The sequence below is a fragment of the Theropithecus gelada genome, chromosome 19 (genome assembly GCF_003255815.1).
Source record: "Theropithecus gelada isolate Dixy chromosome 19, Tgel_1.0, whole genome shotgun sequence".
Taxonomy (NCBI): domain Eukaryota; kingdom Metazoa; phylum Chordata; class Mammalia; order Primates; family Cercopithecidae; genus Theropithecus; species Theropithecus gelada.
In genome coordinates, this window is record NC_037687.1 from 21,687,862 (window position 1) to 21,715,081 (window position 27,220).

The 27,220-nt window shown below is 43.1% G+C and overlaps 2 protein-coding genes across 8 annotated transcripts in view; both read right to left on the bottom strand.

The window, feature by feature from the left end:
- Nucleotides 1-393: 393 nt before the first annotated feature.
- Nucleotides 394-23,505, bottom strand: ZNF180 (zinc finger protein 180). Of its 7 annotated transcripts, none has more exons than XM_025367259.1 (5): nt 23,257-23,505; nt 20,314-20,402; nt 8,749-8,823; nt 4,013-4,139; nt 394-2,875 (listed from the first exon to the last, which is right to left on the bottom strand). In XM_025367259.1, the coding sequence occupies exons 2-5, from the start codon at nt 20,362-20,364 to the stop codon at nt 1,131-1,133; spliced, it is 1,998 nt and encodes a 665-aa protein (XP_025223044.1). In that variant the 5' UTR covers nt 20,365-20,402; nt 23,257-23,505; the 3' UTR covers nt 394-1,130. The 7 variants fall into 7 exon arrangements, with proteins under 7 accessions (XP_025223044.1, XP_025223043.1, XP_025223040.1 ...); XM_025367258.1 differs by having other exon boundaries at nt 20,314-20,407; XM_025367255.1 differs by having other exon boundaries at nt 23,181-23,505.
- Nucleotides 23,506-24,672: 1,167 nt separating this feature from the next.
- CEACAM20 (carcinoembryonic antigen related cell adhesion molecule 20) overlaps nt 24,673-27,220 on the bottom strand; it is a 31,130-nt gene continuing 28,582 nt past the window's right edge. Inside the window, exon 12 of the mRNA XM_025368159.1 lies at nt 24,673-24,777. Coding sequence (XP_025223944.1) covers nt 24,757-24,777 — 21 coding nt within the window. The 3' untranslated portion in view covers nt 24,673-24,756. The remainder of the gene's footprint in view (nt 24,778-27,220) is intronic.

Sequence of the window (27,220 nt, forward strand, 5' to 3'; positions counted from 1 at the left end):
CAGGGAAGCACCCTTCTATTCAGAGTACTCTCACATCAGGGAACATACCCCAGAGGAAAGAGACAATACTACACGAGAAGAACAAAAACATGAAAACAGAGCTCCTTAATATTGCTTTGCATATATGAAAACAAGCCCACTTGCCCTCTATAGTTCCCACACATTCTCAATTCTTCATAGGAAACCATTTCTGGCCAAAATTTCTAGTTACCTATTTCCAGGGATCTATTTTATTTTCAGTGAGGAATGTTCCTAGGAATCTATGTCCTAAATAGTAATCTGCTCATGCTAATCCAAACATAAACCTCATTATCCTGAGGGATCTTTTGCTATTTGGTTGCTTAGTCTTTCCTAAATAGTCAAAGAAGGAAATCTTTGGATTTCATTTTTGTTTTTGAGTAAGTTTTACTCATATCATTTATCATAGCACAACAGCATATGTTCCAAAAAGGCCAAACATAAACCAAAAAACTGAATAGACATATCCATAATCCCTTTCTATTCTAATCCATACACAAATATTTTATCATAATGGTTATAGAAGTGAATATTATTTCTATATTATTTTTCCACATTTTTCACTACATATCGTAGACACATTCCTAAAATTTACAAAATCTTCACATGTAACAGCAAGTGCTGTAAGGAACAGATTACAAGCTATCTCATTGGAAGATCATGTAGTAAAATTAAGCACTAAAATATGGTTTTCCAGCCTAAGTTTAAATACTACAGCAACCTTTCAATCTTCTCAGTAAGTCCATTAGTGTTAGTATTCCATTTACTCTTTATGGAAAAAGGTCTAACACACTGGCAGCTGGCTTTGGCATATGATTTTCTCTGATTCAGGTCAGAGTGCTTTCTGCAAGGAAAAGTGCCAATATTTATTTTCATAGGAATATGTCATAAGAATCAAGTTTAATGTTGTATATGGAATTGCTAGGTTGAAAAGTCATTCATAGATTTTCCCCCTTTCTTTTCCAGAACAAATTTCAGACGCACAATTAACAGAGGACTGGAAGTTTTCCCACATATATTGTTTTTTACAGTAGTTCTTCCCACAACATGTACTACCTTAAAATAAACTTTTTAAAAGAATAAAAGGGAATAAATCCCAGCTGACTTAGAAACTAGTTACATTCATAGAGTTTCTCTTCAGTATGAGTTGCCTGATGCCTGATAAGTTTATAGCTATTAATGAAAGCTTTTCCACACTGAATACATGTAAAGGGTTTCTCTCCAGTGTGAGTTCTTTGATGCACAATAAGTCGAGCACTCAAGCTAAATGTTTTTCCACACTGATTACATTCAAACGGTTTCTCTCCAGTATGAGTCCTCTGATGTTGAGTAAGGCATGAACTCTGTCTGAAGGACTTCCCACATTGACTGCATTCATAGGGCTTTTCTCCAGTATGAGTTCTCTGATGTACAACAAGAACATAACTCTGGCTGAAGGATTTCCCACACTGATTACATTCATATGGTTTTTCCCCAGTGTGAATTCTCTGATGCATAACGAGGTGAGAACTGCGGTTAAAAGATTTTCCACATTCACTACATTCATACGGTTTCTCTCCAGTGTGAGTTCTTTGATGTGCAACAAGCTGAGAGCTCCAGCTGAAGGATTTCCCACACTGATTACATTCAAAGGGTTTTTCTCCTGTGTGAGTTCTCTGATGAGCAACAAGTTTATAACTTTGACTGAAGGATTTCCCACACTGATTGCATTCATAGGGCTTTTCTCCAGTATGAATTCTTTGATGTGCAATAAGTTTATAGCTCTGGATAAATGATTTCCCACACTGATTACATTCATAGGGCTTCTCTCCGGTATGTGTTCTTTGATGTGCAATAAGTTTATAGCTCTGCCTGAATGACTTTCCACATTGATTGCATTCATAAGGCTTCTCTCCAGTATGAGTTCTTTGATGCACAACAAGGACATAACTCTGGCTAAAGGATTTCCCACATTGATTACACCTGTAAGGCTTCTCTCCAGTATGAGTTCTCTGATGGGAAACAAGGTGTGAACTCCGGCCGAAGGATTTTCCACATTCACTACATTCATAAGGTTTCTCCCCTGTATGAGTTCTCTGATGTGCAACAAGATGAGAGCTCCAGCTGAAGGATTTCCCACACTGATTACATTCAAAAGGTTTCTCTTCAGAATTATTTCTCATGTTTTGAGTAACGGAGGAACTCTGAGAGGTTTTACTACACTTATATTGACTCTCTTCAAAAGGAATTCTCTGTTGTTCATTATGGGATATGTTGGGGTTCAAAACTTGCCCACATTCTTTAAAATCAAAGGTTTTTCCTCCTCCATGAATTTTTTCATGTATATGTAGGGGTGTACCATGGCAAAAAGATTGAATACTGTCACTAAATCCATAGGATTTGTCTTTTGTTTGAGTTCTTGTAAACTGAATAAGGTGAATGCTCTGAGGGGGTTTTCCACATTCATTATTTTCATATAGAGTCTCATTCTCATTAATCTTCTGATGACTGTTTACAGCAGAATTAAGATGCCATTTTTTAGCATGTGATACATGTTTATGAAAATGGTTTCTTATGGATATAACTGGGGACGAAAATAGACTGGAATTCAGACCACTCTTCTCCCCAGGTTCATCACTTTTGCAGACTCTCTCATGAATAACTGCATTCCTTTGAGTGAATGCCACTTCCTGCAAAAGTATCTCTTGTTTTTCCTGTTGCTTCTCCAACTGGTCTTTATAATCACCAACTTCTTCACATGAAGATAACCAAGGATCATCCCTTGTAAGCCTTTCTATCTTCACTCCATTAGCTGGTTCTTCATCAAAAATGCTCTGCTTTGAAGTTGGATCTTTTTTTCCAACTGCAGTTGTCAAGTCTGAAAGAAAGCAATATAAGATATCTTAGCCAAAAAATATCAGAGCTTGAAAAATGGAATAAAGCTAACAAGAAAGTATGAAAAATATATATGGATTTGTTTTCAAATACTGACCAATAACCTAGGTTGAAAAACCAAAAGGGTGAGATAAAGCATTAAGTACAGAACTACCACAGCCCAATATTACAATAGAGCATTAAAATGGAACATTGTAATCTTGGTTTAATCTTAGTCCAAATAAATAAGACTCTGGATGTCAAATACCTGCATATTCCAAAATAAGATCATCTACGTAGAACCTACAGAATTGCAACCCAGTTTTGCAATATGTAAAGAATAGAGTCTTTTCCACTCTTTAGTGCTACAGAGGTGGTCACTAAGAGATTAGTGTCTACCTATCTAGGAATTTCTGAAGGCATAAAACTTGCTAAATACTCTACTCTGTGTCAGTGAGACATGAGGACACTACGTTTGTGAACAAAAGAAAAGGAATGGGGCATTATTATCCAGTTCCCTAAATACCTTAGGAGCTAATATAGCCCCATGAATTTCTGTGATTCCAACTGAAAGAGACTAGAAGTTTGCTCCCAGTAGCCTGGGTGGCTACTAAGTCAAGCAATAGAGAGTATATATGGAAAAAGTGGTCATATATACAGTCCATCAGGAGGTAGGAAATGAAGAAAAATGTGGCATCTTCTATGGGGATTTTTTCAAATGAACCTTCTACACCTGTAATGACCCCTATGTGTCTGGTTCTCACTTGAACACATGTATTGGAAAATTCTTTTTATATTCTTTCCCTTGCTCCAACTAGGAGACTGTACCTGGTTCAAAAAGCTGATAAGGAAATATATAGGAATTTGAGTGTTCAAAACTGGGAACAAAAGAAAATTACTGCAGAATCTGGTCCCAGCCTTTGGTCTTTAGGAACATGAAGACTGAAAATCTCAAGCCCAAGAATCTGCACTGTTTCTACCCTACAAACTAAAATTAATCTTCACTGAGGAATAAAAAGCACAAACACAATCTATATGCAGCCAAAATCATTCTTGCTGCTGAATTTCACAGTTCTTAATCAATCAGAATGTGAAATCATTTCAGTATATGGATCTTCATTAAAGAGGAATGTATTCTTACCCCAAGAGACTAGGTCCCTGTGGTTCTCCAGGATCACATCTCTGTCCAGGGTCCTCTGAGCAGGGTTCCAAGTACCCTGTTCCTCCTGTGTGAAGTCCACAGTCACAATTTTGAAGTTCACTCCTTCCTAAAAAAGGACACAAATTCCCGCTCAGCTGAGCGTCATTTCCTTCCAAAGTTTATGGAGGAAGAAAAGTCTGACAGACGGAAAAAGGAAAATCTGGTGACCTGGGAGTTGTCCTGAGATTGTCAGTTAAGATTCCAGTTAAGATTCCAGTTAAGATGTACAGGTGCCTTCTGGGTGAGCTCTTTGGGTTTTGGATGCTGGACCTGTTTTTACAACTCCAAAGAGGAACACCAGATAAGAACTGATATAAACTATTTTATCTTGTCTGCCTTATAAAAAGATGCTTATTCTGACTTTTGCACGGTGAATATAGAATTCCCACTTAGGAATTCCCTCGAAATTCCCAAGAAACTAATGAAACAAGGGTGGTTAATTTTTTTTCTGTCAAAGGCCAGATAGTAAATATTACACTTTGCCAGTCACACAGTCTCTGTCACACTACTCAATTCTGCTGCTATAGCAAGAAATTAGCCACAGAAAATATATAAACAAATGGGTGTGGCTACATTACAATAGATCTTTATTTACAAAAACAGCCACAGGCTGTACTTTGCTAATGCATGAGACAGAAAATGAAATGTGGACCTTGATGAAAAGCAGTATGTATAGGTGAAGAACACTGGATGTAGAAGATAAAAAGACTTGGCTTTCTTACCTATAAAGGGCATATATCTGGCTTAAAAAATATATCTAACAATTTGTCTTTTTTTTTTTTCTTTTGAGACAGAGCCTCACTCTGTTGCCCAGGATGGAGTACAGTGGCATAATCATGGCCCACTGCAGCCTCCATCTTCTGGGTTCAAGTGATCCTCCCACCTACTCTCCCAAGTAGCTGGGACTACAGGTGTGTACCACCATGCCTGGCTAATTTTTAAATTTTTTGTAGAGACAGACCCTCATTATATTGCTTAGGCTGGTCTCAGACTCCTGTGTTCAAGGAATCCTCCCATCTCAGACTCCTACAGTGCTGGAATTACAGGAATCAGGGATGAGCCACCACACCTGACCCAATCTGTCTTTTAGTGGTGAGTTTATTCCCTTTCTATATATTAGGCCTAATAATACCTAACTCATTGGGTTGAATGAATAATTACAACGATCTATGAAAAGCCACTAGCAGGGTTTACTGATGAAACAACAAAGGCCAGCAATTACAGGATGAGTATCCCTTAGCCAAAATAATTACAACTAGAAGCATTTTAGAAGCATTTTGGATTTCAGAGTTTGAAATATTTGCATTTACATGATGAGATGCCTTGAAGATGGGATCCAAGTCTAAACACAAATTCATTTATGTTTCATATACACCTTAAACATATAGACTAAAGGTAATTGTATGCAATTTTTAAAAATTTTTGTGTATGAAACAAAGTTTTGACTGTGACTGGTCACATGAAGTTAGGTGTAGAATTTTCCACTTGTGGCATCATGTCGGGGCTCCAAAACCTTCAAATTTTGGACAATTTCAGATTTTTGGATTGGGGTGCTTAGCCTATACTGTTACACGAGTAGGTCTCAGGATCCTGAAAGATTGACTGAGAGTCAAGGTGACCTTTATTCTGAACGCTCAGCCTTCAAATAACAGTTCTTTTCTATCCATATCCAGCTGCATGGCAGAGCCTTTTAGGAGACATTCGCTGTTATTACTGCCATATAAATGGGGTCTCTTGGGCTGCCTCCTCTAAGCAGGAAAGGGCCTGTTCTTAAGATAACTGGGCAGGAATTTTAATCCAAAAAAGAAGTGCGAAGGGTGATCTGTCCTTATCCAGGAGCAGCAAAGGCAAGGGGAAGTTGAATGCCTCTTGCCACTAAAGGCTCTTTAAATAGACCAGGCATTCTTGAGCTGCAGTTCATGAATAGGATACAGGGTCCTGAATGTCATGAAAACACATGCAAAATACTGCTGTATATGCCTCTTTCTAAGTTTGAGCCTAAAAATTTCACTGAAACCTCAAATGTTTTCATGATTAGCCCAACGTGAAATTCAAAAAATAACTTGCCAACTGCCACCTGTATTTAACATTAATCTTTAAGGTGTTGTCTTTCAATCTGTAATGCATGCTTCTTTTTAATAAACACTCCCCCTTTCTGTTTAATATAGGTCTCTTTAGTATAAAGCTTGTTCAAATGTCAAACAGATAATACTCAACTAGATTAGCACCCCCACTCCACTCCCAACTATATACTCTCAAAGCTCCATGGACTTCTATCATCACACTTTCCTATTTGCATAATAGTCATCTCTGTCACTAGGCCATGATCCATGAAGGCAGAGACAAGGTATTTACAGCTTGCAAATGTAACTCCAATGCTTAACATAGTATTTATATATAGTAGATATTACATTTATATTTAGTAAATTATTTCAGTAAGTGAATCAACAGTATCAATAAACCTTCTAATATATTAAAATAACCCTCACCCAGATTGATTTAACTCATCCTCCCTCACCTGAATCTCACAAGCTATACCACATACCCATTTGAAAAGGCTCCTCAATGTGCAGATACTAGCTTTTCTGGACTTCTATCCCACTTATTTTATTCTTTTCACTTGTCCCAAACTCCCCATGCCTGAAAACTCCTTCCTAAAACCTTCAACCGTGCCCTCGAAACTCATCTTTTGTAACAATAAAATAGGCCAGGTGTGGTGGCTCATGCCCATAATCCCAGCACTTTGGGAGACCAAGGTGGGTGGATCATTTCAGCCCAGGAATTCAAGACCAGCGTGGGCAACATGGTGAAACCCAGTCTCTACTAAAAACACAAAAACTTAGCTTGGTGTGCTGGTGCGTGCCTATAGTCCCAACTACTCAGCAGGCTGAGGTTTGGAGAATCACCTGAGCCTGGGAAGTCAAGGCTGCAGTGAGCCATGATCACACCACTGCACTCCAGCCTGCAGTTTCAATATCCTTCACCAAACATTCCCTATACATCCCTGTGTTAATGGAGACTTATACTTCCCACTGACAACTTCCCTCCTCCTCAGTCCTCAGAGGCTAAGAATGCTCATACTCTCCAATCCTAGGGATTTCAGCATCGAAGAAGGAGTGCATGCCCTCCCAGTTACTCTGAAACTCAAGCCATTTACCTCACTTCTTGGAGCTGTGTGCTACCCACCTCCTGAACACCACCCCCACCCCCATTCACTGAAGATTCATACTTGGGATTTACCCTCTACTATAAGAACTTGTACTGTCTTGTCTCATATTGTCTATAGCATCCACTTGTACACTCAGCTGATGAGAATATAAAAATAACTGACTTTAATGAGTTTGCATGAAGCACCACCACAGTGTCAGGCATTGTGCTAACATGTCGCATAGATTATCATTCATTTAATTCTCATAGGGCTCCTGTGAGAAAACACTATTAGCAGTACTACTTTTTTCTTATGAAGACCAAGGGAGTCAGAGAAATTAAGACATATGCCTAAGGTTAGTAGTTGGGATGTAACCTCAAGCTTGTACATTTCAGAGACCGTGTTCTCAGTCATCAATTCATACGGCTAACCCAAGTCTCATATCCTGAAGCCGCTCTTCATCAGCTCACTCTTAGGGGGACACCCCAGACCTTGAAATTATCATAAAACACTCCACCTTTTGAGTCACAAATACAAAACTGCCCATGTTTCACTACAATGTCAGATTGCTCCACTGTATTGGCTCAACTGTCTCCCTTTACTCTTGTTCCTTGATGGTTTAGGGCCATTACGCTACTGAAATGTCTACTATTACCACTACCAGCCTATATTCTTGTCATTTCTACTTAGTGGACTCTTTATCACTTCCATATTAATTACTCAATTTAAGGTCCATGGATCATTCTTTTTAATCTTTCTACTTGAGATATTTTTAAATTCCCTTTCAAATATTCCCTTGATCTTTGGAGTGTCCACTCCATAGGAAGTGGACCTGGCAAATTACAAAAACTAAATTAATTTGAATGTCAATCTGCTGTCTGTGGAAAGTGGGCTACAAATTGCCACTGCAGGGAAAAAATCCACAAAAGCAGCAGGATAGAGTATTATAAATTAATGGCCAATATCTCTGAATGAATCTTTCAGATTGACCAGCAATCCTATTACATTTACTGGAGCAGCCTGTTTCCTCTCATAATCCAAAATTGCTATTTTAAGCCTTCTCTACCTTGTCATACATCTCTCCATTCCAGTTCCCACCATCATGCTCATCTGATTTTTCACAGTGAAAGATCAAGCTTTCAAATAATTCCCTCAACCTCACTGTTCCTATATAAATCCTTCTCCTCATATACAGCTAATTTATTCAAGATGTTCTGAATTAGTTTCTCTGATGCTAACCAAGGACTCTGCTTTACAGTTGCTCTCTTGTCTCCTCATCAATAACTTTTTTTCCTCTACTAACTCCTTCCTGTAATCATTTAAACTGAATTCAATCTTTTCAATCCCTTTAAAAAGAAAAAACCCTCAATCTCAAAAGTCCTTGAAGTTTTCACTTTCTTCTACCTTTCACACAATAACCAAACTTCTTGAAAAAGTTGTCCACTCTTATCTTCATTTCCTCACTTTCTACTCACTTCCCAGCCATGCACGTTTCTCAGTGCAAAGACAGAGGCCTTGCCCAACCTACCTGAGATGGGATGGTCAGTGACCCAGTGTCTTCTCCCTCGACTTTGAGGATAATCTCTTGAGGAAGGAAAGAATCCTGAGAAGGCAAAACAGATGAGAAAAAGGAAGACAATCAGGGAGCTAAGTGGCAGCTCAAATCTCCTCCTGTCAGTGGGCTAAGATTTGACATACCACCTACTTTAACACCTCCCTCCCACCATATTTCTGCTCCCTCCTCCCAGTGGTAAGCTCAGCTAACCATGTGGAGAGAGACAGGAGATACCTGGAGGAGCATCAAGGCCTACAGAGACTTGGGCATGAGGTTTTTCTGGGTCTTCTGGCCCAGCCCAGTTGCAGCTAAATGCAGCTGACTGAGTGATCCAAGACACTAAGGAGCAAAGAGCTGTCCAGCGGGCCCTGCCAAAATTCCTGGGTCACAAAATTATAAGCAAGTAAAATGGAATACAGCATGACCAATGCCAGAATCATAAAGAAAAAGATCAACAAATTAATTTCATAAGATGTTTAGCAGGCCAGGTGTGGTGGCTCACACCTGTAATCCCAACACTTTGGAAGGCTGAGGCAGGCAGATCACTTGAGGTCAGGAGTTTGAGACCAGCCTGGCCAACATGGTGAAACCCCATCTCTACTAAAAATACAAAAACTAGCCAGGCATGGTGATGTGCACCTGTAGTCCCAGCTACTTGGGAGGCTGAGGCAGGACAATCACCTGAACACAGGAGGCGGAGGTGGCAGTGAGCCAACATCACACCAATGTACTCTAGCCTAGGCAACAGAGCAAGACTCTATCTCAAAAAAAAAAAAAAAAAAAAAAGTGTTTAGCATAAAGTGCCACATGATCAGTTAGAATCTATACTATTAAGACTTTTTCCAAATCAGTAAAAGGTAGCCTCAACAGAGAAACAGACAAAGAAAAATGCACACGCAACCTTGAAGAAACTGCCGTGAATATACAAACAGATGCTCACCTCTTTACGTCAAAATCAAACATCTATTTCTGTATCTGTATACATTAGAGACCATAAACTCACTGGGATACCTCCAATTACAATTCAATAACACATTTTGTTCTATCTAGCTTTTCTCCTTTCTTTATGTATACCTTCTTTCTCTCACTCCCATTTTCCTCTTTATATTTACTTATTTGCTTAAGCCCTGTACATAACCACCATCCTGACCACATAGGGTGTTTTTGTGACAGTCACAGTCATTAGTCTGTTGCTAACGACTCCAGCTCTGGCGATCCACTGGCCAAGAGCTTCATATATTCTTAGAAGAAGTATAAATTGACAGAACCATCCTGTATTGGCTATATATTAAATATTTGTATTTATAAATAATGCTTTATTTTGAAAATCCTTAAAGATTCACAAGAAGTGGCAAAAATAGAGCCACACTCAGCTTTCCCTGGTAATATCATATATAACCACAGTACATTGTCAAAACCGGGAAATTGACATTTTGGTCCGATATTATTAATTCATATACAGAGTTGATTCCATTTTTATATACATTCTTTTATTTTTTTTTAAAAGGCAATATTTTTTAAAGTATAATGTAACATCCAGTAAGTCTACTTGTAAGTACTTATCCTTAGGAAATAACATAAAGTACATCAGGATGCATGTACAAGAAATCTCACTAGCAAGTTATATTATCATAGCAAGCTGGGAAGGGAGATTAAATGTCCATTAGGAAGTGCCTGGTTAAATAAATTATGCTTTATTCAGATGACTGAATACTATTTAGCAGCCAAGAGAAGAAGACATAAATTTGCACGTACTAACACACACAAATAATAGAAAGATGTAATATATTGAGTGAAAAAATTAAGAACATTATACAGAAGATGAACAGATTTCTATAAAATATAAATATGCACGGAAAAGTCTGGAAGGATGTTCTTAGAAGCATTAAAAGGAGTTATTCTTTGAAGGGGTAGAACTGAGGAGCAGGTTCACTGTCTCTCTTTTTATACTGCATCTATGTTTTTCAAAAGCGCTTATTTTAATTAAATATTTGGAAACCAGAAAAGGTGTTTCCCTCTTTAAAAACAACACAATTCCTTTGTAGTGTCCTCAGGTTTTTTCCTACAGGATACAATAATTCAGTCTGTTAAATGAGAGTCCATTCAAGTACACTTTGCTCCTTCTCAAATCAAACACTGAAAAGCAACTACTGCTAATTTTTGATAACTCATTTATTTAGAAGCCATTGGATCAAAAACTAAAAGAAAATAAAAGTGGCCAGGTGCAGCAGCTCATACCTGTAACCACAGTGCTTTGGGAGGCTGAGGTGGGAGGATCACTTGAGCCCAGGAGTTTGAGACCAGCCTCGGCAACATAGCGAGGCTCCCCTGTCTATATAAAATAGGCCGAGCATGATGGCTCACATCTGTAATTCTAGCACTTTGGGAGGCCGAGGTGGGCAGATTGCCTGAGATCAGGAGTTCGAGACCAGCCTGGTCATGACGAAACCCCACCTCAACTAAAAATACAACTAAAAATACAAAAAAAAAAAAAAAAATTAGTTAGGTGTGGTGGCACACACCTGCAGTCCCAGCTACTAGGGAGGCTAAGGCATGCGAATCACCTGAATCTGGGAGTTGGAGTTTGCAGTGAGCTAAGACTACGCCATTTAACTGGGCGACAGAGTGAGACTCCATCTCAAAAAATAATAATAATGAATCAATCAATAAATAAATAACCTAGGCATGGTGGTACGTGCCTACAGTCCCAGCTACTTGGGAGGCAAAGGTGGGAGGATCACTTGATGCTGAGTGTGTCCATTTTTTCTTCTTATCTATCTAGAAAATATTTTACTATTACAGTAGGAATGGTTTTAAAAATGGCTAGCATTAATGTATTTAAAGGTAGGAAAGGATTCTCCAAACCTAAAAACACCACTGTATATTTACTGGGTAGGTTGTGAGGGTCACAAGAAGTATCAAAGAGCCAGAGCTACCGCAATGTAAAGAAGGCCCAATGTGAAAGCCAAGAGGTGGTGTTGCTTGCATCACTACCACACATACTACAACAGTTAAACTGCCTTTTTATTTTTTGTAGAAGACAGGGTCTCATCATATTGCCCAGACTGGTCTCAAACTGCTGGTATCAGCGCCATGACAGTTTACAAATGCCATGGCAATGTCAGGAAGTTACCCTATGTGGTCTAAAAAGGGGAGGAACCCTCAGTTCTGGGAATTGTCCACCCCATTCCTGGAAAACTCATGAATAATCCACCCCTTGTTTAGCATAAAATCAAGAAATAACCATGAAAATGGGCAACCAGAAGCCCTTGGGGCTTGCTCTGCCTATGGAGTAGCCATTCCTTATTCCTTTATTTTTTTGTTTGTTTTTGTTTTTGTTTTGAGACGGAGTCTAGCTCTGTCCCCAGGCTGGAGTGCAGTGACGCGTTCTCACCTCACTGCAACCTACACCTCCTGGGTTCAAGTGACTCTCCTACCTCAGCCTCCTGAGTAGCTGGGACTACAGGCACACGCTACCACGCCCAGCTAATTTTTGTATTTTTAGCAGAGATGGGGTTTCACCATGTTGGCCAGGATGTCTTGATCTCTTGACCTCATGATCTGCCCACCTTGGCCTCCCAAAATGCTGAGATTACAGGCATGAGCTACTGCGCCCGGCCTACTTTTTAAAAGAAACTTGCCTGAAAGAAAAGAAAAGAAAACAAAAGAGAGAAGAACAAGAAGGGAAGGGGAGGAAAGGGGAGGGGAGGGAAGGTAAGGGAAAGGGAGAGACAAGAAAGAGAAAAAAAGAAAGAAAGAAAGAAAGAAAGAAAGAAAGAAAGAAAGAAAGAAAGAAAGAAAGAAAGAAAGAAAGAAAGAGAGAGAGAGAGAGAAAGGAAGGAAGGAAGGAAGGAAAGAAAGAAAGAGGAAGAAAAGAAAAGAAAGAAAGAAAAAGGAAGGAAGGAGAGAGGAGGACAGACAGGAAAGAAAGAGGGGAAAGAAAGAACAGAAAAGAAAAAGAAAGAAAAGAAAGAGAGAAAGAAAGAAAGAGAAGGACAGACAGGAAAGAAAGAGGGAAAAGAAAGAACAGGAAAGAAAGGAAAGGAAAAGAAGAGAAAGACAGGAAAGAAAGAGGGAAAGGAAGGGAAAGAAAGAGGGAAGGGAAAGAAAGAGGGAAGGAAAGGGAAGGGAAAAAGGAAAGAAAGAGGAGAAGGAAGGAAGGAGGGAAGGAAGGAAGGAAGGAAGGAAAAAGAGAAAACAAAGAGAAAAGAAAAAACAATACAAAAAAACTACTGGTCTTAAGCGATCCTCTGGCCTCAGCCTCCCAAAGTGGGATTACAGGCATGAGCCACCACAACTGGCCTAAACTGCCTTGAAATTGCTGCATGAACATTACAAAATAGCCCCAAATGCCAGAAAACAAAAATAAAACTCACAACGCCAAAAAATAGCCACAACCAAACTACAGACGGTACAAGGGAGCCACAAGTTTTGACCCCAAACTGTTAATGGATTCAATCTTATCTGGTCTGAAAGAAAAATTCCATTCCTGATACACACCCGTGACAAACACATCTTTTCTTGAAAAATGCCTGGGAAATGAGAAAAACTACTCAAGAAAGGAAAATTTGTAAACATTAACCTGTATTTTAAGTTATTACAGACTCCTTCAGATAACATCACACTCTGTCAGTTAATTAAAAAAAAAAAAACAACTAGTATCAGTTAAGAAATAATACCAAGAATGGGACAACTTAATGTTTTTCTCAGCAGGTACTTGGCAGAAACAAAATTCCAAAATGTTACTATCTGCCATAACTGCTAAAACTATTTTACTTGGAGAATATGGTTATACCTCCTCTTGAATGAAAACTGTTTTCAGCACCTTTTTGTTTAAAAAGTTTTCACAAGACAACAAAAGAAAGCTCATCTTTCCTCAAGGCAGACTCTGGATGAAATGTCCTTCCTTGCCCCAACCCCAGCAGTCAACTCCATCATTTCACCCTGCTTTCACATCTTCACATCACATATATTCTTCTACCTTTGGCTTTTCATTTAACTCTGCCACTAGAGGGAGCTTCATAAGAGCTGAGATCTTGTCTGTCCTGTTTACCGTGGCTCCACTGTGCTTAGATCGCTACTGACACACAGTAGGCTCTTCATAAATGTGTGCTGACTATAAACAGCCACTAGGAGAAGGGACATGGAATGTGCTACCTGTACCTTTGCATTTGTCCCTGGGGTCCCTGGAGGCACTAAAGCAGAGCTGAGCTCAAACCCCTCCCTTGGTTAGAGGAAACCTGTGTTGGGTGCCCTTTCTTCTCAGAAAATTCCAAGTGTCAGCATCCAGAACCTGCTCCCAAGTTACCCTTACAAACTAAATGCTCAGAAATAAGCTTGTGACAAATGCACGTGAGCCCATGAATGCATGCACACCCACACACCCTCACTTTTTCCCTAGGTTCTACTCACTTTGGATTACTGACCATTTTAGGAATATCTCCTGAATTTACATCTTAGCTTTCTCAGTTTCCTTCAGATAACGTCAATGTAGTCTATCATTTGCCTAGTATTTTTAGTAATACATAGAGTACTTCAACTCAGAATTTCCATCTCACAAAATCATCTAAACTTTTTTTTTTTTTAAGAGCTAGGGTCTCATTTGGTTGCCCAGGCTGGAGTGCAGCGGCACCATCATAGCCTACTATAGTCTTGAACTCCTGGGCTCAAGCTATCCTACTGCCTCAGCCTTCCAAGCAGCTGGGACTACAGAGGCACGCCACCACAGCTGGCTAATTTTTTTCTTTTTATTTTTTGTAGAGGTGGGAGTCTCACTATGTTGCTCAGGCTGGTCTTGAACTCCTGGCCTCAAGTGATCCTCCCACGTTGGCCTCCCAAAGTGCTGGGATTACAGGTGTGAGCCACTTTAATCAGCCTAAACTTTTTTGAAGGAAAGAGTAATATGTCTATTTCACCAATGCAGACATTAATGGTAATAAAGTTTAGTAAGCTCATTTAAGTCCACTGATTGCCTGACACGAACTCTTCTGCTTTCCATTGTCTTACCAAGGTCTGTCTAATCACCCAAGTCCCAGATCAAATGCTACCTCCTCCATGAAGCATTCCCAGATAGCGGAAAGCTGCATCTCTTCTTCTCTCAGGACTTCTTAGCTTTGCTGGCCCTTTACTATAGCAGTAAAATTATTCTTTTCATATGACTTCCATTTCTATATACCTCTCCCCTGGGTCCTGGGTTCTATATTAGAAAGCACTGTATATTTTTTCTTTACATCTCCTCAGTATTGAGTAGGAGCACAATAAAAGCTCTCTGCATTTGACAAGACTGGAGACACGTGCAGAGTTTGGCACATAGGAATAGAATTGAAAACCTTTACTTTCTGTATGCTCTGGAGCATTTTTAAATTATCTTCTTGCTCAACGGCCACCTTTCTAGGTCATAAAGGAGCATTTCCCTTTTTCTTTGCAGACTTTACAAAATGGGAACAGGAATTAGGCTGTTGACTTCCACAGAGAAAAGGGTTGTGGGCAGGAGATAATAACTGTTCCTTCTGTAACGTAGGTGGGACCCCAATGGACCCAAAGCAGGGGAAAAGAGACAAGCAGAGCTATCACGGAGTGACCTGTCCACTTCATAGTGACACAGTGGTCAAGTCAGACCTAGGGCTAGGGCTGCTTGCTCACCTATAAATAGAGACGACCAAATATTCCTTTCCCAATGTGAGGCATTCTTGGGGCAATAAATGAAGTTTCTAATCAAATCACAGAAGTATTACTGGACTCAATTCTCAGAGCTCTGCTTTGGGGATGTACTGGCAGGAAACCTTCTCTATCTGTGAGGACATTTAGAAAACACAGGCGTCGGCCGGGCGCGGTGGCTCAAGCCTGTAATCCCAGCACTTTGGGAGGCCGAGGCGGGTGGATCACGAGGTCAGGAGATCGAGACTATCCTGGCTAACATGCTGAAACCCCGTCTCTACTAAAAATACAAAAAAAAAAAAAAAAAAAGAAAACACAGGTGCCACACAGGCAGACTTCTTGGTATGTTTCCATCTCTTCCTGCCCTGGGAGCTGGAAGATGGAGCTCACATTTCAGCTCAAGGGATGTGGCATCCACAGAGCCCATGTGGCAGGTCCTGAGGTTTCTTAATCACCAAGTCTAGAAGGCATAAAACCAACCTTCGCAAACTACAGCACTGGAAAGAAGGTTCCCCTCTCTGATTTTCTCAGAAATCATCCTGACAAGAGGATCCCTTCAGTCCTTATGCACAAGAAAATTCCCTCTCTGGCCCCACCTTATCATCCATGAATAATTCTCACTGTCCTCAAATATACAGAATAGACCATCCACATGGGGCCACCAACAACCTGCACGACTTCGAATGTTGAGAATGACAGTGGATGGGTGAGATTCCACCACCTACTTGGCAGCAGTTTTGGTCTCAGTCCCTGAAGGCAGGTAGGGCTCAGAGTTGGCTCAAGGCCTTCCCTGGACCAGCTGCTACTTCCCCGTGTATAAGCCACTAAAATCTCTACGGTGATGCTCCAATATCCAGATGGTTTCTTCCTAGATCGGCTCACTGGACTCATGGCCTTCATTCAAAGCAAAGGCTTGGGTTACCTTGATTTTTCTCTCCTTTCCAGGGTTCTAATATTCTTCAGGTCCAAATCAAGTACTTGTTCATCTTCTGATAATAATTAAAATTAACTAGAGGACATTCAGAGTTGAGAAGTGTGGTAGCCAGACTCTGAGATGGCTCCCAAAGACCCTTACTACCTAGTATTCATGCCTTTGTGTAGTCCTTGTCCAATGGTACCAAGGTGGGTCTGTGTGACCAACAGAATATGGAAGAAGTGATGGTGTGTCACTTCTGAAATCAGATGATAAAAGACATTGTGGCTTCATCTTGATTGTGTGCAACTAACTGTTCTTGCTCTCTCTTGCTCTCTGTCTCTCTCTCTCTCTCTCACTGGGATAATTTGCTCTGGCAGAAATCCACTGCTACGCTGTGAACAGTCCTGGAGAGAGGCCTCTCTGGTGTAGAGCACCTCTTACCAAGAGCCATCTAGTGAGTTTGCAACAATATCCTCCCACCCAGTCAAGCCTTCAGAAGTCAGCAACCCAGACAACAACTTGCCTGCAACCTCATCAGGGACCCTGAACACCAGAAATAACCAGTTAAGCTGACCTGGATTCCTGACCCTCAGAAATTGTGTGACAAAATAAACATTGGCTATTTTAAGCTGCAAAATTTTGGGGTACGTAATAACAGAAAACTAATACAAGAAAGAGGATGTTTCTGCTTTTCCTATGTAGCCTTGGAAAGTATAAGAAGCACATTTCTGGTTGTGAGAACTACATCATGCAGAGCAGTGTTGTCTGCCTCATCTTTCCCCACAGTGCTTCGCACTGGGCCTTACACTGGCTAGGCAGTCAATAAATATGTGACGAAAGTCATATAATGAACAGACTTCTAACTCAGCTCACAAAAAAGAAAATGGCAAAAGGACCATTACGAGTCCCAGAAAACACCTAGTGCCTCACTTAAATTAGAACACCAATGGCCACATCAAAACACATTCTACCAGCCAGGCACTGAGGCTCACCCTGTAATCCCGGCACTTTGGAAGGCCAAGGTGGGAGGACGGTGTGATCCCAGGAGTTCGAGACCAGCCTGAGCAACAGAGCGAGACCCTGTCTCTACAAAAAATAAAAAATTAAAAAAAATTGCTGTGTGCACCTGTAGTCTCAGCTTCTCAGGAGATTGAGCTGGGAGGATCACTTGAGCCCAGGAATTCCAGGCTGCAGTGATCTATGTTGGTGTGCCATGTACTCCATACTGGCTGACAGAGTGAGACCCTGTCTCTTAAAAAACAAGATAACAAAAACCCACACATTTTACCTGTAGTTTTGATAAAGATATAAATGTAAACTTATATTTGCTTAACTCTTTCTAAAACAATTGCACATGTATACAAGGAATCACATACAAAACATTTACATCAATGCTATTTGTAACAGCAAAAAAAAAATTACCACTGAAGAGCCATTAACAATAAACCCATAAAACCTGTAACATATTTAGAAGGTGAAGTATGGGCGCTAGGTATGTATAGTGGTATTGGGATGTCACTGCTCCCGGCCCTCCACGGACAGACAGGGAGTCTGTGTGCACACATACGCACACAGACACAGGCACACATCTCTATATATTTCTAGATTAATGTGTACTGAAAGCCATGAGCCCACATTAAAACCTCCAATTTCCACTGCACACCAGAGTCCACTCAAATGTTCTTTCTTGCCATATCTGTACCTTCCTGATTTGATGGCAAAGCGCCCGGCTCCAGTCCCTTATTACACACTTACTTATCTGATCTGGCCCCCTGGAGGTAGCTCCACTCCCGTTTCCACAATGATGCCCTCTCCCCATGGATGCTTTCCCCAGACTCCCTGGGCTCTGCCATTGCACACTAGGCCACCCTCTGCCAAGGGGAGCTCCTCACCCTGCTTAGGCTTTGACTCCCCGGGCTAGGCTGCCCCAACTCTCAGACTCACTCCTCTGCCACTTGGACTTGGACAGCCCACACGAGGCCACCCCACTGTGTCCGTACCCTCCACATGCTGCTGGGCTCTGACACCCCTGCAGGCCACCCTCATGCATGATGCCCCCAACATGCTCATGCTCTGACATGCCACACCAGGCTGCACCTGACCCCCAACGCAGGTGCACATCTCACCCCACTCTGGCTCCAACACCCTATCAACCATGGACACCTGCTCACCGCACTTGGGCTCCAACTGCCCCCAGTGAAGCACCCCATCTCTGGAGGCCTTGCTCACCTGCTCTGACCCCGTCACCCCACACCAGATCTCCATATATGGACACTGGCCTCACCCACTTGGGCTCTGACACCCACATTGGGCTGCCTCACTTGCACAAGCGTGGGCTCTGACTATGCTGGGATGTCATCCTGTGCAGATGCACTCCTCACCCTGCTTGGTCACTGACCCTGCACAGGGACACTCTCTTCACAGCAGGCAGCCCCGACAACTGCAGGTGCCACCTAGCACTGCCCCCACCTCATGGCTTCAGGGCTGAATTGTTCAGGAAGAGAAAGGAGAAGCTCTAATTTAACAGTTTTAAGAAATTAAGAGTTTTCAAAGAATATTTGCAGTAGGAAATGTTCTAAATTGGGAACTTGTTTTTTAGAGACAGAGTCTTACTCTGTTGTCCAGGCTGGAGTGCAGTGACACAATCATAGCTTACTACATCCTAGACCTCCTGGGCTCAGGCAATCCTCCCACCTCACCCACTCAAGTGTCTGGGACTATAGGTGGGCACCACTATCCTGGCTAATTTTTAAAAATTTTTATAGAGACAGGGTCTCACTATGTTGCCCAGGCTGGTCCTGTACTCCTGGCCTCAAGCAATCCTCCCACCTCGGACTCCCAAAGTACTGGGATTATAGGTGTGAACCACTGTGCTTGGCCAGTTGTTAATGTTTTTACCTTAAAGTGCACTGTACAAAAATATGAAAATACAGGCCAGGTGTGGTAGCTTATATCTGTAATCCTAGCACTTTGGAAGGCTGAGGTGGGAGGATGGCTTGAAGACCTTCAAGACCAGCCTGGAAAACATAGTGAGATATCGTTTCTACAAAAAAATTTTAAAATACACACACACACAAAAATATTAGCCAGGCTTGGTGGTGCCCAACTGTAGTCCCAGCTATTCAGGAGGCTGAGGCAGGAGGATGGCTTGAGCCCAGGAGTTTGAGGCTGCAGTGAGCTAGGACTGTGTCACTGCACTCCAACCTGGATGACAGAGCAAGACCCTGTCTCAAAAAAAAAAAATGAGAAAGAAAGAAAGAAGAAAGAAAGAAAGAAAGAAAGAAAGAAAGAGAGAGAGAAAGAAAGAAAGAAAGAAAGAAAGAAAGAAAGAAAGAAAAGATACGAGAAGAAAAGGAAAAAGAAAATACAGATAAATGTAAAACAAAGTCACTTATAAAGTAACTACAGATAATGTTTAACTGACTGCTATATTTATAGTCTTCTAACATATTTTCTATATACACAAAAACTATATCCCTTTTTAAAAGGTGATGATTTCTAAGTGCAGTTTACTTAACATGGGTAATAAATAACTTTTTCTGTCATTTAATTTGCATTATTCTATGAGTTTCAATGGCTACAGTGTATTCTATTTCACAGTCTTACCACAATTCATTCGGCTATCCTCTTGCATCGCACATTTAGTATATTTCCAATTGTTCATTCTCAAACAAAGCTGTGAACTGCTGGCCAAAAGGGAATCAGTATTCTAAGGGCTTTTGATTCAGGATGCCAAATTCCTTCCAGAAAGAGTTACCTAGGCTAAAAACGTGAGGCAACCAGCAGGGAGATTCATAAAATATATAGTGTGTAAGTGTTGGAAGCCTGAGAGCCATGAGGGTCCCAAACCCCCTAAAAGGCTGCAAAGTGAGTCAGGGAGGAGCCACAGCCTCCCAAGCCCAGAGGGTCAGGCTGCAGACAGACCCCAAGCTCTGGGTCTCTCTGGGAAAGGTGGCTCCACTTACCTGTGCACAGGCCTTTGGGGGCTCTGGGGGCTTCTCATCCTGCTCTTCCATGCTCTCCTCCAGGCACAGCAGGGTGCTGACGTCTTGAGCTGCACTGAGAGAAGCCCCAAGTACAGCATTTAGATGCAGGTCTGCCAGAACTGCTGGGCCCCCACCCCCATTAGTCCCTGCTCCCAGGATGCAGGATGCATTCCCATAGCAAATGCACTTCTAGAGGTTCCTGCCAGCTTCCTGCCCAAATACCTGTGTATGTACTGAGAGTCCCTCAGTCCCTCTCCCCGGCCAAGTTTCTGCAGCTCCAACCTGGTTCCTCCACTATCTTGGGCCCCTGGACCATCTACCTGTAAGCCCAGCTTATGCCCAACATGGCCTTCTGCCCACCACCAAAGTCTGCAGCACCGGTCCGTCCCTCTCCTATCCCACTGGGCCCTGGGATCCCCACAAATATCAGGCATATCGGGGACCCCCTGGTATTCACCCCATCCTACCCCTACCAACCTCAATCTACAGCCCCAAACCAGCACTTCTTCCTAGGGCCAGAATCACACTCACTGCATGAAGCTGGTGACACAGCTCCACTGACTGCTCCCAGGAACTGATTCAACAACTAAGACTGATCCTACCCTTCCTAAATCAGCCAGGCCTGTCCCTCCAGCAACCCAGCGCAGAGGGCCACCCACTTCCTGCTCAGACAGCCAAGCGTATATGCACAGAGCTCAGCTGTACTCACATCCTGTTCCCTCCACACTTCTGGGGTCCACTGGCTCCTACTCCAACAGCACCAGCCAGATTCCCACCCCAACACCCTCCCAGGCCCTGAATTTGCAGCTCTAAACCAGTCCCTCCACCAACTTGGGTACACTCAGGCCTGAAACTGTAACAAGGCCTGCATAGGACTGGGGGCCTCCAACAGACACCAGCACAAGTCAGACAAAAGCAGCCCTACCTGCTACCTACAGCTCTAAATCCATGTCTCAGAAGCTCAGGTGTCTCTGTACCAACTAGGTGTTTTGGGATCCAAGGCTAGAGCAGCCCCTGGCAAATCCTACCCTAGGCAACCCATCCCCTGCACCCCATCTCTCCTACTTACTCTCTCTCCTGCTCCCACCATATTCTCACACGGCATAGTGTAGGTTCACAATGGAGCTGTTTCCTGAACTTGCACCCAAACTGTTTCCTCCGCCTTACTCCACAGCCCCCTGCTTGAGCCACACCTGCCCAGATTCTGGCCAAACACCTTTCGGGGCACCTGTGGCTCAGGAAGATCCTGTCTTTCCACCAACCTGGGCACCATCAGGCTGTGATCAGCGTTCCAATCACGCAAAGACCCCAGCACCCTCTGTCTAAAACTCATCTCCGGCCTCCTGTTTTCCAACCAAACACCTGTGTGTGTGCACAAGGGGTGCCTGACACAGTCCCGCCCCTCTGCAGCTGCTCCCTCCACACACCTGGGCATCCTCAGGCAGAACCAGGGTCCTAGGACTGCCCATGCCTCCCCAATCTGCCCAAACGCCAGCATATGTGCAGAGTGCTGCTGGAGCAGCCCCTTGTCTCCTAAGACCAGATCCAAACTGGAGCCCCCAGACCTCTATTCCGCAGCCACTGCACACGGGCCACCCACCTAGGCTCCCTCCTCCTACTGACACAGCCACAGAGCAGGCTCATGCTCACAATCTGCATCCAGGATCTGGCTCCTCTGCCAGTCTGGGGGCACACCCTGCTCCTGAGACAAGAAGCTACATCCCTCACCCTGTGTCTCAACCTGCCTGGGACATCTCAGGCACCCACAGCCTCTGTGTGGGTTCGGGGGTCACCTGCCCCACTATTTGCCTGCAGCCAGAACACTACAACAACTAAACAGTAGCTTGAGCATACAGCTCCACAGTCAGCCCCGGGATTTGGGCACTCGCCAGCGTGGGGGTTCTCAAGCCCATGATACAGCAGCTCAGTAGGAACTGGGCCCTTTGGACTTCTCTTGCCCAAACACGAGGGCCTGGGTATCATGCGGTCAGCTCTTCCCAGCACCAAATCTGCAGCCCAGACTCTGTCCCTCTACTAACCTGCACATTCTCATGCCTGCAAGTAGCATAGCCCAAGTAAAGGTCTCAGCAACACCTGCTTCATAACGATGCTGGCAACATACTGCTTCCTCCCCAGCTACCAATTTGATGGCAGCTGTTGCAGCTCTGTCCTTCCTGGACTCAAATTCTGTATCTCCAACCCGGAGTCTCTGCCCATCTTGAATGCCCTAGAGCTCTGCACTATCCTACATAGGTCCCTACTATCCGTTCCAGTTTCTGTTTTCCATTCAGACACCCCCAGGACGTGCAGGGTGCCCTCTGCCCACAACCTGTTCCTAGGCCCTGATACCCTCCTTCAGCCTGCAACTCCAACCTGGTCTCTCCACCAACCACAGCGCCCCCCAGACCTTGGAGAAGCGCGCTGTCTGCTCCAGGGGCCCAGGGGCCCAGGGTCACCTGCTCGGAATCTTACCTACCACCTCTTGCTTCCTACCCAAATACTTGCTCAAGAATAAAGGGACAGTGGCACAGCCCTTCTTCTCCAGAAACCACAATCTGCAATGGAGTACTCCATCAACCCGGACATCCTCAGGCCTCCACTAAATATGCCCGGCATTGGAGGAGGGGAGTTCTCAAGATGTCCCCTTACATCAATTCATGTGCCCTGTGTTCCACCCACCTGGGCATCCTCAGGCCCCAGACAAGAGCACCACCTGACCAAGCACCTGCGCATGCACGCAGAGGACAGTCGCAGAATACACAGCTGCCTCGGTAACTCCATCAATCCCGGTGACCCCAGGCTAACGCGCCACCCGCACAGATACCAGGTCTCCCCGCTACACTCACCACCTCTTCCAGCTTCCCGCCTAGACCCTGCGCATGCGCGCATCGGACACCAAGAGCTGCCCCACGCCCCACCAACCTGGGCGTCCGCTGGCCCGCAGCCCAGGCTGGGCCTGTCACCGCCTCAGTGCCTGGCACGGCTCTGCGGCAGGACGAACTCGGGTTAAGCAACCCCCTGCCCCGATTCTGCCACACGGTCGACTCGGGTTAAGCTAGTTCGGTCCCCTCCCCTAGTCAGCATCCGCAAGGTCGCTGGGGGTTAACTCTGAAGGGCCGAGCTGCTCGGCCACAGCAACCGTCCGCGCGCGGGACAATGGCTGCGCTTGTGGCCGAACCCGGAAGTGCACTGAGGCTCGGCGAGCTAGAACTACAATTCCCAGAAGCCTCCGCGGCGCGGGCGGTGAGTGGGCGGGGTTCCGGCTCCTCCAAGGAAGTGGGGCGGTGGACCCGGTCAGAAGCTGAGCGGGCGTCGGCGTCCGGTGCCTGGAGGGGTGCTGCACCTGTGCTTGTGCAGGTAGGTCTAGGGGAGCCCTAAGACCAGCCGCGGGACCGGGAGGCCGAAGCCAGTGCATCGACGCGTAGGGAGTCGCTCTGGCATGACTTCAGAACGAATAGAAAAGGCGGGGACCCTTCCTGGGTGCCCCTTCCTGTGAGACGCTGCGCGCGACCCACTGTCTCCTCTAGTCCTGGGGGAAACCTGTGAGACAGTTGCGACATCCCCATTTTACACTGGAGGGAGCGTCTACCGAACCCTCAGGAATCTATGTTTTTACATTTAATAATAGTAAAATATGAAGAATCATTTTATTTTTAAATTTTAAGTTCTTTGTCTGCCTATAAAGCCTGAATGATCAGTTCCCCCACCTCTCCCCTTTTCTCTGTTTTTTTTGTTTGTTTTTGTTTTGTTTTTGTTTTGAGACGAAATTTCGCTCTTGTCGCCCAGGCTGGAGTGTAATAGCGCGATCTCGGCTCACAGCAACCTTCACCTCACGGATTCAAGCGATTCTCATGCCTCAGCCTCCTGAGTAGCTGGGATTACAGGCGCCCAGCTAATTTTTGTATTTTTAGTAGAGACAGGTTTTCACCACGTTGGCCAGGTTGGTCTCCAACTCCTGACCTCAGGTGATCCGCCCGCCTCGGCCTCCCAAAGTGCTGGGATTACAGGCGTGAGCCACCGCGCCCGGCCCCCTTTTCTTTTTGCCCTCATTTCTTGCCCATTTGCTTTGCACATTTTCCCCATTCTCCAACAGATCCAGCAGACTCCAGCCCCCGGGCGTTTGCATGTGCTGTTTGCACTCCTTGGCAGCCTGTCCTGAGGGATTCATTTGGTTCTCACCGTCTGCTCATTAGGGGAACATCATCTTCTCATTAGGGATTACCCCACTACCCGTTGTGAACTTGCAAGCAAACCCTTCCCTCCCCATATGCTCCCTGCCTCCTCCTTCATCTTTTATTTTTTTCTCTAAAGAACTTTTCACTATCTAGCACACTATATATTTTAAGTATTTATTTGGTCTACTGTCTGCCTTCACCACTACAATGTCAATTCCATAAGGAAAAGCATTTGTATCGATGTTGATCACTGCTGCATCACCAACACCTAAAAAAATAAAACAGAGAGCTTGCACATGATAGATGCTCAATAAATATTTGTTGACTAAATAAAGCTTCCTGTCTCTGTATTAAACACTTTGATATCTCATTATCCAGCCCAATCACCCTATGAGGTAGTTGTGTTAATTTTCGTCCTACCAGGGAGGTAGCTGAAAATTGGAGCCCTGCTGTATGAAAATACATAATCTTAGTTTTTAAAAAATGCTTGTCAAAGCATTCCTGTAGTTTTCTTCACGTAAATTCTGACCTTTAACAACAACGAATTACTACTATTTGAAATGTAATCTATTCCCAAAGCTGTTTTGTTTTGTTTTGTTTTTGAGACGGAGTCTCGCTCTGTCCCCCAGGCTGGAGTGCAGTGGCGTGATCTTGGCTCACTGCAAGCTCCGCCTCGCAGGTTCACGCCATTCTCCGGCCTCAGCCTCCCCAGTAGCTGGGGCTACAGGCGCCCGCCACCACGTCCAGCTAATTTTTACTTTTTTATTTTATTTTTGTATTTTTAGTAGAGACGAGGTTTCACCGTGTTAGCCAGGATGGTCTCGATCTCCTGACCTTGTGATCCACCCGTCTCGGTCTCCCAAAGTGCTGTGGTTACAGGTGTGAGCCACCGGCCTGGCACCAACTTTCTTATTATTAGTTATTGTGGTTGATCTTTTAAAAAAATACTTATTTTGTATCTGGTTAACCTACTGCAATGTTATTAATTCTTATAATACTCCAGTTGTCTTGGCTTTTCTATTGAGACAGTTATCTACAATTTCATTTTTTCCTTACCAGTATTTTAAATTAGACTTTCTCTTTCATGTTGGATTATATTGGCTACCATTTCAAAACAGTATTACTAAAAGAGGCATTCTTGTTTGTGTTCTTTTAATGGGCATATCTCCGAGGTTTGAGGGTTAAATGTGACGTTGGTTTCTAAATTGAAGTAAGTAGCTTATTTTTTTTAACCTTTTATTTTGTAAATTTCTTTTTTTTTTTTTTTTTTTTTTTTTTTGAGGCGGAGTCTCGCTCTGTCGCCCCCAGGCTGGAGTGCAGTGGCGCGATCTCGGCTCACTGCAAGCTCCGCCTCCCGGGTTTACGCCATTCTCCTGCCTCAGCCTCCCGAGTAGCTGGGACTACAGGCGCCGCCACTACGCCCGGCTAATTTTTTGTATTTTTAGTAGAGACGGGGTTTCACTGTGTTAGCCAGGATGGTCTCGATCTCCTGACCTCGTGATCCGCCCGTCTCGGCCTCCCAAAGTGCTGGAATTACAGGCTTGAGCCACCGCGCCCGGCCTATTTTGTAAATTTCAAAACAAAAGTAGGGACTCAATGAATGACCCCCTATGACCTATGTCATCCAACTTAACTATTTTCACTCAGTCTTGTTTCATCTGTATTTCCACCTATATTGTGCTTTCCACTCTCTTCATCTCTCAGGGATTTTAAAGCAAATTCTACATATTATTTTATTTTGTCTGTGAAATGCTACATTTCAGCGTATGTCTAACGAGAACTGGTTTTAAAAAGAAAACTTCAATACAAAATAGATATATGTTATAACTACTGGGTACAAACAATACAAAATTATTTCCAGATGTTATTAGCAGAAGACCCAAGAGAGTTAACTAAAAGCAATTAACATCGAGGAGAGTTTAAAAGTAATTAAATGTGATACAAGTAATAATAAACATTTATGTTACACTCTATGCTAATAATAATAAACCTTTATGTGAAACTCCGTGCTAAGCAGTCTTGTAAGATCCATATTTTATATACAATATATTAAATATATAATATGTATTACATATATACATATATATTACATATAATACATATTATATATTTAATATATTATATATAGCATATATTATTTTTTCTCATTTAGTCCTCACCACAACTCTTGTGAAATGAGACTGTTATTTACATTTTACAGAAGACAAAACTGAAGCCTAGAGATAAGTAACTTACCCTAGACTGTATTAGGATAGAGTTGGAATTTGAGACCAAGAAGTTGAACTCTAGAGTCCACACTCTTAACTTTTACATTATGTTGCCCCTTGTCTACACGTCAATATCTTTCCTCTACATGCAAGTAATACTAAGTTTGCAAACAAGACAGAAAAAGCAAAAAAAAAAAAAAGCCTTATAAATAAATTTAGTAAGATAAATATAGGTCATCTGAAGAAACCCTCAAAACCTTACTGAAAGAGAAAATGGACACATAGAAATGCCTTGTTGCTAGCTGTGTTGTAAAGATGAATCTTGCAGATTGATCTGCAAATGCAAATATGACAAAATCAGAATGGGATGCCTTGAGTGTTAGCTCATCTTCCTTTTTTCACTTCATTTATTTTTCTGCTAATTGTTTAAGATATTCAGAAAATAGGCCAGGCGCAGTGGCTTACACCTGTAATCCCAGTACTTTGGGAGGCTAAGGCGGACCA

What these genes read in the sequence shown, in the direction of transcription:
- ZNF180 (XM_025367255.1), bottom strand. Translation starts at nt 23,223, where the DNA reads ATGCGCGCATGCGCAGGGTCTAGGCGGGAAGCTGGAAGAGGTG. An exon ending in CACTGACCATCCCATCTCAG is followed by an intron (nt 4,140 to 8,748) that starts GTAGGTTGGGCA and finishes GTCCTTTTTTAG; the next exon opens with GAAGGAGTGAACTTCAAAAT. An exon ending in CAGGGACCTAGTCTCTTGGG is followed by an intron (nt 2,876 to 4,012) that starts GTAAGAATACAT and finishes GCTTTCTTTCAG; the next exon opens with ACTTGACAACTGCAGTTGGA.